This window comes from Drosophila novamexicana, unplaced genomic scaffold (genome assembly GCF_003285875.2).
Source record: "Drosophila novamexicana strain 15010-1031.04,08,12 unplaced genomic scaffold, DnovRS2.1 tig00001340-arrow-arrow-pilon, whole genome shotgun sequence".
NCBI lineage: Eukaryota > Metazoa > Arthropoda > Insecta > Diptera > Drosophilidae > Drosophila > Drosophila novamexicana.
The window spans coordinates 484,297-500,423 of NW_020824850.1; the positions used below are offsets into that span (position 1 = coordinate 484,297).

At 37.5% G+C, this 16,127-nt stretch overlaps 1 protein-coding gene across 4 annotated transcripts in view; it reads left to right on the plus strand.

Moving 5' to 3' along the window:
- LOC115767143 (cyclin-dependent kinase 14) overlaps window positions 1-16,127 on the plus strand; it is a 79,758-nt gene that overhangs the window by 689 nt on the left and 62,942 nt on the right. For 3 of the 4 annotated variants that reach the window (XR_004018353.1, XM_030711307.1, XM_030711309.1), the window contains exon 2: window positions 10,073-10,150. Coding sequence is in view for 3 of the 4 variants with exons in the window: in XM_030711307.1 (XP_030567167.1) it covers window positions 10,081-10,150 (70 nt within the window). In the remaining variant the exon portion in view is untranslated. Of the gene's footprint in view, window positions 1-9,591; window positions 9,608-10,072; window positions 10,151-16,127 lie in introns of those variants that run through there. The other variant, XM_030711308.1, reaches the window with a different exon arrangement.

Below are 16,127 nucleotides of genomic sequence, written 5' to 3' on the forward strand. Positions count from 1 at the left end.
TGCATAATGAATCAATCTCAAATTGGATCAAGATATATATAAATTTTAGTATATATATATATATATAAATAAAGTAAGTTCTTCTTTGAAGAAAAGTCTTACTATAAAAAGACATACACAAGAGCTTTTTTTCAAACTAACTTTTCGATTTATAGTATATATTCTATGGAGGTGCTTCGATCCAGTGTCTTCTTCTTCTGCGCGTTACATATTCCACGTCAAGTTTATAAGACCCGCTTTGAGTGTTGGAAAAGTGCATGAAAATCATCTCAAGATGAACTCGCAACTCACAACACTTTGGCTGTTTGTTTTGCTTAATTATATTTACGCTTGATTTACAGCCGCAACAAAAATATAAAAAAAAATAAATAAATAAAAAAAAAAAAGCTGGAGAAATGTGGAATGTTTTATGTAAACAATAATTAAACTTGATGCCCGACTCGAGGCAGCGATTTGTTTAGACAAGTATTAAATATAATTTGATATTTTTATTTATAGATTTTCGGTTTATAGAATTCCCGATTCCGATCCCCTTCAAGTTTTATTTTTAGCAATAATTTTCCTCTTTTGATTTCTTTTCACTTTTTTTTTTCTGCTTTTCGCTTACAATAAACAAACATTTTGTTTATTTTCCGAAGGGTGCGAGAAGTGTGTTTATTGTGCATGGAAAAGTTTTCTCAAAATTTCATTGCCTCTAATTGTTATAAAATAAATAGTTGGCGAACATTTATTGTTTTTTGTTAAAGTAAACTTTACTCTGCTTTATGCGAGCTTTTTTTCTTTTTCCTATTAAATTGCGATTTATTCCGGCGTAATTAACTTGAATGTTGAATATGCTTAATCGTGCGAGATTTAAATTAAAAAATGCAAATTATTTTGCGAATTTCTCTTTATTTTGAGCCCGGCATTATGAAAGTGTATTCATTAAACTTAAAACAAAAATAATCATAAATAATTGAAAGTATTTAAAGATATTTATTGCAAGTTTTTTCCGTAATAATATTTTATGCCGAGCGCACTTTTTGAGTAAATTTTTGAATAAAAAATCAAGAATTGAGAACATGTTATTAAAATATTATTCATATTGATGGATTTTGAGCTATTTTTGATTAAACACAGCCAAAGACTTTTTAAGTAAAATATCTAAAATAAATAAAGGAAATTTTTGTACAAATTTCCATACTTAAATTTATAGCAAAAGCCTAATTTTCACAGATTTTCCCTAAGCCACAAAATCTTTATAATCCTTAATTATAGCATAAATATTTTAAAAATAATTTAATCAATGCACAATAATATTCAATTATATTGCCTGACAAGGGCTCATTAGTTTCTCGAAAAGTGGACACAAATCTCTTGAACTATTTAATTGTTAACAGTTTAATGCCCGAAAATTCCAACATCAAAAGATTTTGTTTCTGCCAGAGCGTGAAATGTGTGTTTTATTTTTCCATAAAGAAAACATAAATGCATGCGCCCAAATAAATATTGTAAAATATGCGTAAAAGCCTATTTAAAATGCTGAACAAATATTAAATGGCAGACAGAGGGGGAGGGCCAGAGGGGCAGAGGGCGCAGGCAAACGTCATGCATCAAAGTAAACTTTATTTAAATTAAGCGCAAATATTTTGACACGTCGACAGTTGAAAAAAAACCAGATGAAATATTTCAGCGCAACGGAATGGAATGGAATGAAACAAACTGGAAACGAAACTGCATTTAATTGAAAACAAAAAAAAATAAGAAAAATACAAATATTATGCTGCAATTGGAATAAATATTTTATGCACGAATTGGCAATAAGCCTGCAGCAATCTCTCCCTCTCTCTCTCTCTCACACACTATCCCTCTCGCTCTGCCCCTCCCTTTGTTGCCATAACTCTCATCTGTGCTGGAACCGGCTTAAAGACTTCGAACCGAACGCTCAATTTTAATGGCACTTCTTCCCCTTGTTGTTGTTGTTTTTATTGTTGTTGTGTGCAATTGAAATTAATTCAAGTTAAATTGAACTTTTTATTAGAACATTGACCCAAAGCCAGCACCTCGTCAGAGTTGAGCTGGCATCTCAGTCTTTTCTCTACTCTGTTGCGGGGCAAAGCACATGCAAAGTGCGCTGCCCTAATCAGCTGTTAAATCAGTTGTTTAATCAGCTTTATGTATGCGTACGATAAGCAGAATACATAATATACGTAAATACGTCTGGCGAGAACATAATACCAAAAACACTTCCGTTATCAAAGCAGACAGCAAACATTGTAATCAGAATTCATTACAATTATCCGACTAGGAACTGGCGAAGCTGACTGCGAGGTGCGTTCAAGAAGTTGCTCTGAAATGTATTCAATTTGCTTTCAGTTGATGTAAAGAAATATGCGTGACACTTAAAACATTTCTTTCCTTTCAGTAATTGTATATTGTGACATAAGCTGGCATCACTTGACACTTTCTCTCTCACTGTCGCAGTTATTTATGTTTCTTTTGTACAAATGAGATGTTGTTAAATTCGTCAAGCGTAACAGTTGACTTTCGTGCTTGTTGTCTCCAACACAACTTTTCTTTCCCTCTTTCATTATCTTTCCTTTTCCACACGTGCCTGATTGTACATATGCAAATAAACATATATTTGCATTCCTCTTTGTGCTGCATTCGTAAACGTTTTACTGGCTGCACTTTCACAAAAATCGTTCGCTGTCTAATGCTTCAGTTCTTTTTTGTGTCGCATTCGTAAACATTTTATTGTGCTTGTTCTTACCACTCTCTCGCATATTTACTGTGATCTTCGTCAACGTTCTACTGGCTGCACTCTCAGAAAATCGTACTCCTAGTTTACCGTTAGTTCGTATTCTTCTTTGTGTTGCATTCGTAAAGGTTTAACTGTTTTCGAATCTCTTACTTCTTTACTTTTTAGCTCTCTTTCAATCTCCCGTTCGTAAACGTTTTGTTCGACCCTCGCCTGTGCGATTTGAGCTTGATTTATTGGGCGACACAGGAACTTGTTTAGTTTAGTTTTGCTTTTGCTACAACTGGCTGAATACAGTTTAATTAGAAGTCGACTGGCTGTAATTAGTTAAAGCCGCCTTCGGCAAATTACGCATACAGAACCCGAGACGTTTTGTTGTTTATTTATTTGCTTGGCTTTAGCTTTTGTTTTAGTTTTTTTTCGGATTGTGTAAGGCTGTCCATATATTGATGGCTAAATCAATTAGAAAGTCAACTATGGCTGAAAGTAATTAGGATTTTGCCAGTTGCTGTTACATATATTACTATTATTATTATTGTTATTGTTATTGTTTTATTTTTTGTAAATTTTAATTAAGTTTCGCCTCGTATTTGGCGATTTGGCAACTTGATTAACGGCCAACAGGCACGCAATTTGGCCAAAAACTTGGCTGTCTGTCGTGTGCGACGACTATTAAAACAGGTGGGCAATACCATAAAAAAGCAAAAACAGAAAACGGGGCGTGGCTCGGGCCGCCTCACATGCAACTGGTTGACTAATTTGATGTGTGTGTTTTTTTTCTTTCTTGTATTCTTGCGGGAATGAGACCTTGTCCTGCCTTATCGCACACGCCCCAATTTCACGGGCTGCCATTTCTCAATCGCCTGACGATAATTTGATGCGATTTCTTTGCAGCGATAAAAAATAGTTCTATATGCTAATAAAACTTGTACTTTGTACAAACGTGTTTTGCATAAAACAAAAATCATTTTGCTAAATCTAGATGCTAAATGATTTGGCATTGGCTCAGCCCCCCGCTTCCGTTCCGCTGAGCTCTTCAATCTGTTTATTTGGCTTAATGTCTTTTGGATAGATTTTTGAAATATTTCTCTTCACGGTCTCTTCATTTTACGACTTGTGAAGGGGTGCGAATGGCAGCGTTGATTGATAAGATTGTGCTTGGCGCGGACTCTTTAATGGCACAGTAAAACCTCGATAGTCAGAACTAGCAGGAATAATAATTGATGCTTTAATTGGAAGAGGTGAATGTTGTATTTTTCTTGAAAAGTTATACAAGATTGAAATTAATAAGGATTTTCCGCTTTATCATTTAACATAATAATTATTGTTTCTGATAATGCATAAAATTATTGTATTTAATAAATAAAAAATATATTTAAAAAATGTATTTTTTAATGTAACATAATTATAAACTCGGATTTAATTAAAAATATGAATAAACCATAAAGTATTACTAACATTACTTTAATTTGATTTGTTGTCAGCCAAGTCACATTTTTTGCATTTTTATTACATAATTTTTAATACATTTTTTTTTTTAGCAATTCTGAGTTTTTTACACATTTTTTTGCTTGGACATAATCCTCGATTTAAACTTATTTTTCTTTCGATTTGTTATTATGATTAACGTGTAAAATATTTATTTTTTATTAATTTGAGTTTTTTTTTTAATATATTTGCGGCAATTATAAAAATATTTTATTTGATAACATTTTTAAATGTACAGCTCCATTTATTTTTATTATGATTAACATGCTTTTGTTCTTATTTCTTATTGAATTCTGAGTTTTTGTTACAAATTTATTTAATTTCATATATTTGCTAAATTTTTTTAACCTTGGCCAGATTTAACCTTTCACTCGCTTGTTTAATACGCAAAAATGCAGCTTTGGCTTTGCTTTATATTTGTGCGCATTTAATATTTTCTATTTTCATGGAATTGCTTGTAAATGCGATTTAATTAATATTGCATAATAAACACACACGCACAACCATTTAATGCGCCTGGAAAGGCTTATGCAAATTATTGTACAAAATTTGTCATTAATTATTTTTGCATTTTATTGAATTTTAATGCGATTGTGTTTGGCTGTGTGTGTGTGTGTTGTGTGTGTGCCTGTGTGTGTGTGTGTGTGGATGTGTGCATTGACATTTATCAATCCCCGTTGGACAGCTGCTTACATGCCGCAGGCTTATCAATTATCCTGTATCCTGCATCCAGCATCCAGCCTTTGTTCGCGTCCATTGACAGTTCACCTGACAGTTCGGCCAGGTGCCAAGGGTCGTGGCAGCAGACGCATCGATTTTCGGCAGCGCCTTCAAAAATGCACGTGCCGTCAGCCAGTGTTGCAAAAGCGTGTTGCGTATCTGACCGGGCGTCAACTCTGCTATTTTCGTGCGGCTGCCAGAGTTGTCGCCAACGGGCAAATTGTTCACGTCATTTATAAGCCATTCAATCATTCCGGGCGGGGCATCGGTTCCGTCAGCTGTCCGCCGGCCTGCACTTTAAACCTTTGGCCAATGCGCTATTTTTGGCCAAGAATGAGAGAGAGAGAGTGAGAGAAAGAGAGAGAGAGAAAGGCCGCTCTCCAGACTCTCGCAATTAGTCAGCTGCTGTCGCCAAGTGTCAAAATATTTCGCATGAACATTTTCTACACAAAATCTATTTTCTCATGCAACGGATTTTCACTTGGCCAGGCGCCCACAAACATACAGACAGACAGACGCATCAGCACGCAGGGGGTGTGTGCTTGTGGGATGCGGTTGATGGCGGGAGGGGGAGGGGGGCAGGGGTAGGGGAACGGCTGCTGCATGAGCAACGAGCGTGCGCTTGCATGGCATGGCCAAAATGTCACGTATACGTCGTGTGGCACGCCACACGGCAACATGTCACCAGCTGCCCCTTTCCCCTACCCCCCCCCCCCCCCCCCCCCCTTTGCTTGCTTAGTGAGGTAATTACGTCATTAACAAGATATTTGAAAAGTGCTCAGAATTTCATTTCATGTCACTTTGTTGCTGTATAATAAATTTCGCTGCCTGCCTCAATTTTTCGAGAATGCCTGCTCGACTTTTCATATGGTTTTTGACATTTCGTTAAATATACCTAATTGAACAGACTAAATCAAAAATTGTTAAGCCCATTCAGCTCACATTGACTTAGTCACAATATTATTCACAATATTATTCATTTCACAACTTTTATCAACTTGACTCACAGCTGATAAATATAAAATAAATACATTTATATGTTATAAGTTCAGGGACTACAGATTATAATGTTGTTAATATTTTAATCGTTTATTAACAATAAACGAACGCATTTTTTAGATAACAAAGCGAATATCATGATGAGACACTTTCATATATATATAGGGATTGTGTAAGAAAAGATTGAGATATATATAATACGAGCATATATCAAATACTTTACACTTTCTAGAACAATTCTTTGCCATATGAACTTTTCTCATAGACTAGTTCTTTTCATATACTATAGAGTATTTGCTCTTTGCTTTCTTTCTGCAAATTTGCTTCAAATTAATTTGTATACCCTTGTAGGCTCTATTATAATTTTGTCATGAAATGTGCGACGCATAGAAGAAGACATCTCCGACCCCATAAAATATATATATATTCTAGATCAGCATCAACAGCCGCGTTTGATCTGTCTGTCTGTTTCTATGCGAACTAGTTCCTCAGTTAGAAATCGTCTTGAAACCTAGCATAGGTCCGTCTTTCTGTTGCAGGCAGTAAATATATCGGAATCTGCCGGATCGGAACACTATATCATATATCTGCGATAGGAAGCTAAGTCTTATTAATATCGCAGTGTACTATGTTCTATAGCTCTAAGGGAAGAATTGTTCGAAAAATAAGACAATGATTCATCCTGCGCTTCGTACCCCGAACTTCGACTGGGAAAAACTTAATTGTATTCATTCGAAATGCCTAAAAGTCATGTCTAGTCGCAAATAATCATATGACTTGAAGCACTTTTCATTTCCGTAAACTTGTAATTAATTCGCGTGCAGCTCTTTTTGTTTGTTGGCCAACAGTAAATACTCGCATATAACGGACCAGGCATTTGATTATGGTCAATTGGCGCTTTTGTCTGGCGCTAATTGGTTGACAAAAGTGGTGCGAATTATGTTGTGTTCGCGTGTCTCTGTTATTTTCGGCATGCCACGCCCACAAGCACAAGTGGGAGGTCGTGAAGGGTGGGGTGGGGTAGGGGAAGGGTGGGTATTGAACTCGACAAACTGTCAACAGAAATTTGTCTGCCTTTGACATTGATGCCAATAGCAAAGTTTGATTTTGATGCGAGGCAAGGGTGTGTGTGCGAGTGTGTGTCTCTGTGTGTGTGTGTGTGCTTCACTCATTAATGCAACAAGCAGAGGCAGCAGCAGCAGCGACAACTGCAATTGAAGCATCTGCTCAAAGTTTGCAGCGCCTTTTGCAGTCTTAATTAAATAAGTTTCTCGTTGATGCAACTTCTTCTTCCACTTGCAGCGAGCGAGTTGCGACTCATTTCGCTTGTTTGCCTTTTATTTGCACAACAACAACAACAGCAGAGGGAAAAAAGCAAACTTTTGTGCATCTCAAACAACTTTAATGGGCTTTTAAAAACAACGACTACAACTGCCAGCCCCATTTAATGTAATGCCAAATGCAATTGTTGAAACTCGAAATTGGGCGTCTGGCTTCTAAATGGCGGCTTTAAAACAATTTGTCAGATGCACAAAACTGTTCGCCTGGCGCCGTTTTCTCTATTTGCATATTGCATTCGATGCCAGCAACAATAACAACAACAACAACAACAAGCACAGTGCCTGCAATTTGTATGCAACCGGGCGCGTTGACAGCGCTCACATTCGTGCATTTACCCAGCCCCAAGGATCATAATCTGTTTTCGAGCACTTACATAGCAAAGCTTCAAATTGCAGTTGTTTTTAGTAAGTTGTGCTCGTTAATACCAATACTCGTTGCCCCTTAAAACTGCCTCATTTCGGGTATAACAAAAGCTGGTTGAATAGATGTTACCCCATTTTGTCTGTAGGTATTTAGATAATGTATTCTATATTTTGTTTTATTGTGTTTTCTAAATATAAATCAAGCTTTATTTATTTAAGTGCATTTTTCCGCTCAAAAATTTGGATCGCCCTTCTATGCGATTTTCATAAGCACAAGATATGATCATATGATTTTGATATTATTATTGAATGTAGCGGATAGTGTTCTCTCTTCTTCCCTTTCCATTTCTTTTTGTAAGCCGTTTCTCTCTCTTACTCATCACCCGTATTCTCGTTCTTTCTCTCTTCACTCCTATTTTCTTGGCTTCTTTGTTCCTTTAAGCCTTACTCTCACTCCCTCCGCCTGTACGTCCTGTATCGCCTCTCTACGCGATTTTCATGAATTCAAGTAGGACTTGCCTATTTTAATGATTTTTTTGCTGAACTTTATATAATTTACAAGTGAACCTTTGTGTTATTCGAGATGATTTCGAGTACTTTTTTTTGTATTGAGTCAATTCCGAGTAGCATATCGCCTAGTCGAACACTCTCGACTAGAGAACACTCTTATTTGTTGGGTTGGCTTATGATTTTGGATGGTAGTTTTAAAGTCAACAACAACAGCAACATGAGCTTATGGTTATGAGAGTGTGCCTTTAATTGAGTTGAAGTGCCGAGTTTTACATACATTTGTGTGTGTGTGCGTGTGCATCTATCTATATACATTTATATATATGAATTTATGCCATAAATTGCTTTGCTCGACTTGTTCGCATTGTTGTTATACCAAATTGCTTTTGACAACAACAACAACAACAGTAGACGCTACAATAACAGTGGGCTATAGATATGGCGAGACACTGAAGAGATACTTATCCAATGATTTAGTACTGGAAAAAAATATGTATTTTCCACAGAAAATATTTGTAGATTTAATTGCTGGTGTCGGCTGTTGGCCGCCAGTTAAATGGGTGGGGGCCAGCCAAGGTGCCAGACTGTCGATGGGTCAACGAGTCTGCCGCGGGGCCATGCAACATCATGTGGCATCATTCTCATCAATGTCAGTTTTTGGTGGTCATATTCAAAGTGGCAGAGTTTGATAAATGACTTTTCAAGTGCCAATTTCCTGGCCCAAACTTGTATGGAATGCAGTTGAGAGGTAGCATATATAAAAAGCTGAAAACCAGTTCGCATTGCTTAGGCTTACAAAATTGTTTCAAAGTTTATAATGAAGTTGGATATATGAAGGTTAAGAAGATTAGCATCTCAATCGAACAATCAATGGACTTTGGTAGAGACCTGTGAGCTTCAAAGTCCACAGCTTTTGCATGACTTTTGACAAAAATCAGTTGAGTCCGATATTCCATAAGTCTTAATAAATAAATATCGCCAAAAAAACATGAAGCTAATGCACAAAAAGCCAAGCCACATAGAAATTTGGTTTAGATTAGACGCATATGAGTTCAAATTCCAGACGGGAACTTTAATATATATTAAAAACCACAACAGTTAAAACAAAGAACAAATGTTGCGAATGCAATATGAAAAAAAAGGAACATTCGATATGTTCAATAGTTTTGCAGCAGTTGATAAAAAACCAACTTTGTTAACTTTGCTAAACAACAATTTGATTGTGCAGCTAGCACAGTTTGTTAACCAAATCATTATGCCAATCAACAAAGCAGCTAAACAGCAACAAGAACAGCAAATATAACTGCCAAAACAGCTGATACAACAACTAAGCCCTATAAATATGTGGCGTAAAAACTTTGCCACAATTTGCATGGTTCACTGGACGCTGAAATAACTTTGTTAAATGCGCTGGTCAACAACAACTAAAACAATAAAAGCAGTGCATGTAATAACAACGGAATTATACAACTCAATTACGAGCACATAAGTGCCCCAATATCCATATACCATATATATACATATATATATAGGAACTGCCGTCCCACAATAAGTTAGAGAAGGCGCCTTCCCGGGCCGGGCCCGCCCTTAGCGCTCCACAGACGCATCAGCGGAGAGTGCATTTCTATTTTGGAGTAGTTTTTCATTCGAATTTTACGATGTAAATTGGCTTTTCATTTGGAATTGTGCGTGTCGTTGAAGCTGTTGTCGCCCCAGGCCTAGCCCTGCCTAACGCGACTGGGGTCAACCGTGGGGCTACGCACTTATCTATTTATTATTATGGCACACCACGCTCCACTGATTTATGTTAATTTGTTGTGTCAGCTTTCCATAAATAAACATCTGTTTAAATTTTATTAAACCAATCTTTTATGTATGTATATTAATGTTTTACATTCTCGATTCATTTCAGGCGTCACAATGCGCGAGAAAAAAGGCGGCGCCCTGCAGAAGCTCAAAAAGAGGCTATCGCACAGCTTTGGCAGATTAAGTGAGTACCGAGTTATCGATAAATGTAAACGTTTTTTTTTTTCTTTCGCCAAAAGTGCACTTTCAACTTTGTCCACCCACCACAAAATATTTATTAATTTTTCCCCAAAAAAAAAAGAGAGTAAAAACTGGAAACAAAAGCTAAACTACAATAAATCAGCAACAAAAGCTAACCATAAATGGGCTACGAAAAATAAGAGAAAACAGAGCACAGAAAAAAAAATAAAAATATATATAAAATAGCTGACAACAGAAGCACAACAGACCATATAGTTAAGTGTGTGGGTGCAGTTGACGTACAATGGATATATATATATAAATATATATATATAAATATATATATATATATATGTATATGAAATTTACAATGGCTACATAAAGTTGGGCGTTGCATTGAGCAATGAGAAAATGTCGCGCATGAATCATGCACAATAATGATTCTCAAGCTAAAGTTGAGAAACTGCGCTTTGCCAAGCACTTGAGCGTAGCGAAGAATAGCTAATAAATCAGATGAAAAGATTACCTTGGATACAATATTAAAAGCCTTAGCTCTTAGCTATGCAAATCGTTTGCCATTTGACATTGGCAGTAAGTGCATTAGCTTGATGCGAATAGTGCTTATAAGGCATCTGGCCTTATAAATAGTACTTCCTCCTTGGAAATGCAATTATTTTCTTAGCTAATAAGCCTGATCTTAGGCTTAGAAGAGCGCATTTGTCTTTCCGCTTTGTGTGACGTTCGTAAGCGTTGCACTGGCTGCACTTGGATATGTTTGAAAAGAAGAGAGAGTCGTCTCTTTTTCTGATTTTTGTAGAATTTGTAGCCCAATATTCGCACGCTTTAATGATAAATATCTTATATTTCAATGAAGTTATTTCCTTAGTTAACGTAGCAGAAGAGCGCCATTCCTTTTTCGTTTCCTCTTTGTGTGGCATTCGTAAGCTTTGCGCTGACTGTCTTTCGCTATAAGACATTCCAATTTATATTCTTAATATAGTATTATTATTATTTGGAGCATATTTACGCTTGATCTTTACTTTTACCGATTTTTGTAGAATTTTTAGCTTAATTTTCGCTCGCTTTAAGCACCAAAGATTAAACGCAAATGAGAAACTGCCAAAACTCAAACGCAATTTGAAAACTTTATTAGCTTCACAGCAAGCCATAAACTGGCTGCAAAAGTTATGACAAAGTTCTCGCCGACTGTGGAAATTTGAATCTAGTTGCAAAAGTTTTCTGCGTTAAACACATTTGCTGCACGTGAAGCGCTTTGATAGACTCGCAAAATAAAAGTTTATAAAACCAATAGACAATATTAGACAACCGACGACTACGACTACGGCTAAAAAAAAAGAAAAATAGAAAACACACAAACAAAAAGAAAAAAAACGGTGAGAATATTTTGAAATTTGCCCGCAGTTATTCAGGGAGCTGTCAAAGCTGCCAACGCTGCGTCAAAAACAATTCAAACACACCGAAACGCAATGGCATAAATGCCAAAGGGGTTCAAACTAAACAATAAAAAAAACACACTGCTGGTCACACTGAAAACTGAAAACTGCGTTCGGTTTGCAAAAAGAGAGAGGGCGAAAAAAAATGGAAAACAAATGTTTGCAGCGAAACAACAGAACTGTCAATGTTGAGTCATTTGCCAAAGCATTTAATGGTCAAACATTTGGGAACTGCATTCTGGAGCAGCAGCTCCCACAGTCCCAGCCCCAGCCCCAGCCTCCCCCTTCACGGCCAGCCAGTCAGCTGTCCATGTTAATTGAATGCAGCAGCTGAAACTGACTGTGACTGACAGTTGGAGAGACAGACCCAGCGGCAGACAGACAGTCAGCCAGACAGACAGCCGAAACGGAAGATGAAATAAATGGTATATAATCCAAAGTGTGCACGCTAATACGCCTGTTGCCCCCATGCAATCCACTCTGCGGTGCGCTATTTGGGCGCCTTTGTGGGGCGAACATTGTGCATTTGCCTTTTTCAAATTCCATAGTTCTTGTTTAAGTACCCTGTGTACATTGAGAATGATTAGAACTGGGTATAATGTATGTCGGGCAGGCAGGAAATATCGCCCACCAAATATGTAGTATATTTTTGATCAAGCTATGCATGTCTGTATGATCTCGGAGATTAGCAACAGACACATTTCGTAATTTGTACGCAAAGCAAAGCGTTTTGATTTCTTCAAGTTCTTTTAGATCGATATATTTTGATTTTTTCCAAGTTTTTTCTTTAACACATCTCTGAAAGCTGACGAATACAAATTTGACAAAATTAAACAGGTTTGTCTTTATAAATGCGTGCTCTCACTTCTGTCATTTTCTAGAAATCTATATATATCGATTTTACCCAAGAATTCTGAAATATTTCTCTTAGATCATAGATCATAGAAGCTGCATAATCAAAATGTAGCATATCTAGCGAATATAAGTGGAACAGATCTTATTCAATAGATTATTCTTCCAATTATTCCATTTCCTTTAAATCGATAAATATCGATATATCTGGAAACATAGGAGCTAGAGAATTTCCCAATAGCAAATTCAAATTAAACAGTTTTAACTTTGAAGATCAATTCAATATAAAATACAATATTTCATCAGAACTTGGCTTAGCTCCGAGCTGTATGCAGGATATCGCCTAGTCGAGCAGCCTCGACCTTTACTAGCTTGGTTTTTTGCTGTCATGCTTGGTTGGGGCGCCACTGTGATACCGTGTTTAGCGAATAGTTGTTGACTCACCAAACCCGTTTCGGGTTGCGGCATGCGGCTAATTGTCTCTCAACGCCCACAATCCGATGTTTTTGTTGCTCCTCTCGATATATTCGCGTTTCAGAAACAAGTTTTAGCTTTGTCTTCAAAAAAAAAAAAAAAAAAAAACCGCTTTATGTGCAGAGCATTATGTGATCAAAGAGCCAAACAGCTGTTGCCCGGTCGCAATCGAAAGAGACAGAGACTGGGTTACTCAGCTATTCGACACGATAATGGGCAGCATTAGATTAGTGTTCAGTGTGACCATATTTGGCACGAAAATCGTATATTTCTGAATAGATATTGATTGCCTAATACGCTGGAGGGCCAGCTTTGAATAAAATTCAAGTTTGCTTGAATGGGGCAATAAAACTGGCCAGTTTTCCCCAGGCAAGTCGACTCATGCATGCCCTAGATTTAATAATACTCTAATGGGATATGGCTGACATATAAAGCTGATCTTTCAGCTCACAGTAAGTAAATACTCCGAAGTATATACCCTTAATTTATACGCTGGTTATATTTAAAGGGGAATCACAAGCTTACAATTGGGATCAAAGGCTGTTAAAAATATCAAATAAATATCTTGGTAAATAAATATGAAACTAATCGACTTTACACACAACAATTTTATATATAAGTTTTTCCCTGCTCAATCAAGCATTAAACTGAGTTCTCTCACTCGCTAACTTTTGAAGCATTCAATATGTTTCGCTTTGTGCCTGGCAAACTGCATGACAAAGTGCCTGGTAACCTATATTTAAGTTTAGCTCGCAGCAAAGTTGGCCAACTGCCGTTTAGCTTGGTTCGTCTGTCACTCACAAAACCAACAAATTGTCTGTATATACATATTTATTTGAAAATTGCAATTTCTTTTTATGCAACGACAACTCCCGCCGTGGCAACTCTGGCCGCAGCTCCCGCGCAAAACAGGCGAGTTCTTTTCCCCGAGCTGCGTTTTTGGCAATTTCATTGTTATTTTCCACACGATTTTGTCAGTGAATGCAGCTCATAAATTTTGCAATTGAGAAACTATTTTGTAGCACTGAAAGGGGCTGCTGGGGGCGGGGCTGGGGGCTGGGGGTAGGGGCAGCTGCAGCCAAGTCGCCAAGTTGCTGCAACTTAAATGTTTTCTTTGCATTATTGAACAGTTGCAGCAACAGCTGCGGATGCGACTTGCTGCAAAGCAAAGAATGTCACACAAGTTGCAAGCAACTTCCATTTGCCAACTATCATCTGTCTCTTTCGCGCACACTCTCGCTCTCGCTCTCTCCTTCTCTCTCTCTTGCTCTGTCAAGGCTATTGCAGAAGCCACTGGCAAGAGTTGCTGCAACTTTGTTGTTGTTGTTGTTGTTGTCAGTGCTGCGTTTAACTATCGTTAATTGCTGTTAGTTGTTGTTGATGTTGCTCTTGTTGCATTTGTTGTTGCTGTTGCTTCAATTTCAACGGGTTTTCTTTCCAATTATGTACAAGCTCGACAAGCTCAACTGCTTCATTCGCTGGCAATAATAAAAGTTATGAACTAATAAGCAGACACGTCAAAGCGGGGCGGGGATATGGGGGGCCACTGTTTGTCAGGCATTAAGTAAATTGCATTAAGCTGAGCTGCGCCCCGCCCCGCCCCGCCGTCTCCTCTGCTGTTCATTTGCTGGGCGCATCAAGTGTCGCTCACGATTCCCGCAACATAACCAGAACCTGAATCAAAAGTGTTGTCTGGACTCGGTACTCTTTACTCTCTGGGCGTCGGGTTCTTGCACTTCACTTTGGACTCTGTTTTAATGGGCAGAGAGGCTGTCTTCATTTTGTCAGGGAATATGCGAAGCTACTATTCAAAAGTTTATATATTTTTGATCAGCATCAGCAATCGGATCAATATACCTATAAGAACTAGAATCTTTTACTTGCAGCTGGGCATAGATTTGGCTTAGATACAATCTCATTAAAGCTTTCTCAAAGCTTGACAAACTTCCATATATTCTAGTTAGAAACGGTATGTTCAACAGTCCACAACATTTTCCCAAAACTGTTCGAAAATTTCTAAAAGAAAAAACGAATTCAGTAAATTTAAAAAATGATGTTTTGCTTGGAAAAGATAACACTTAGATATGAAGTGAAAACATATCTAAGGTTCTTTTTTAAATTTTATTTTGGAACTCATGCTAAAAGAGAAAGAGTTAAAAAAATAATTGAAAATTTCTGAAATTTTACATATCATGGGATTTTCTTTTTAAATTCAAAACATATTTTTTATAGGCTACATAGGTTAGGGTATCTGAGCTTCGGTCAGCCAAGATAGGTTATTTTTGTCTTGTTTTTCATTTTTCTTTTTCCGACTTTTAACTTTATGATACCGGCACATTCCAGAAGTCTCATTCTTCCGCTTGTTGTTGACGGGTTCTTTGAGAGCTTGCCGTGTGGAAAAGTGTTGAGTTGCGAGTTCCATAAAAATGGCTGACATGAAGCTGTTAAATTCCATAAAACTATTAAACTAATTGCCTCAGTCAACTATCAAGACACATACATTTAAGTTTGCAACAAATCGGATTTGTGCAATTTATTCAACAGAAAGACGACAACCGAGCGACACTTATGCCCTGCCCTGCCGTCTCCGGAGGCAACTCTTGAGTTATCAATGCGATTGTTGATTCTTCACTTTTGTTGTGTAAATATTTAATGGAGCGTTGTTTTTGCAGTTTCTGTTGCTTTTTGTGAACTGTCAGCGATATCAACGTGTATATCAGTGTAGTAGTCGCCTCTTTGTGGAACTGATACACTTGGTCTGTGCGCTTGTCATAATCCTTTTTGATAACATTTTATGTCACGAGCCATGGCCAAACACTCGACGTTGTCTATGGCTTTAACCCTTGACAGCGACGGCTCTGCCGCCTGTCCCGGGCAGCACTTGATAACTTTACACTTGATGGCCCAGCTCCTGCTTCTGCTCCATCTCCAGCTCCTCCTGCTCGAAAGCTGCTGCTGCTGATGTTGCCTCTATTTGCTGTAGCTACTCAAAGCGCGATAAGCAGCTAATGGCCTCTTACACTTCCTACTCTTTTTCTCTCTCCCTCTTTTTTACTCTCTGCATTCTCTGTTTCTTTCTCTGCACACAAACTGCCCGCATATGTGTTTTTGTGTGTGTCCAGAGCCGAGAGTCCATTCAATTGACTGCCTCCGTTTAGGTCGCCCACTATCAACACACTCACACACAAACACACTTACTTA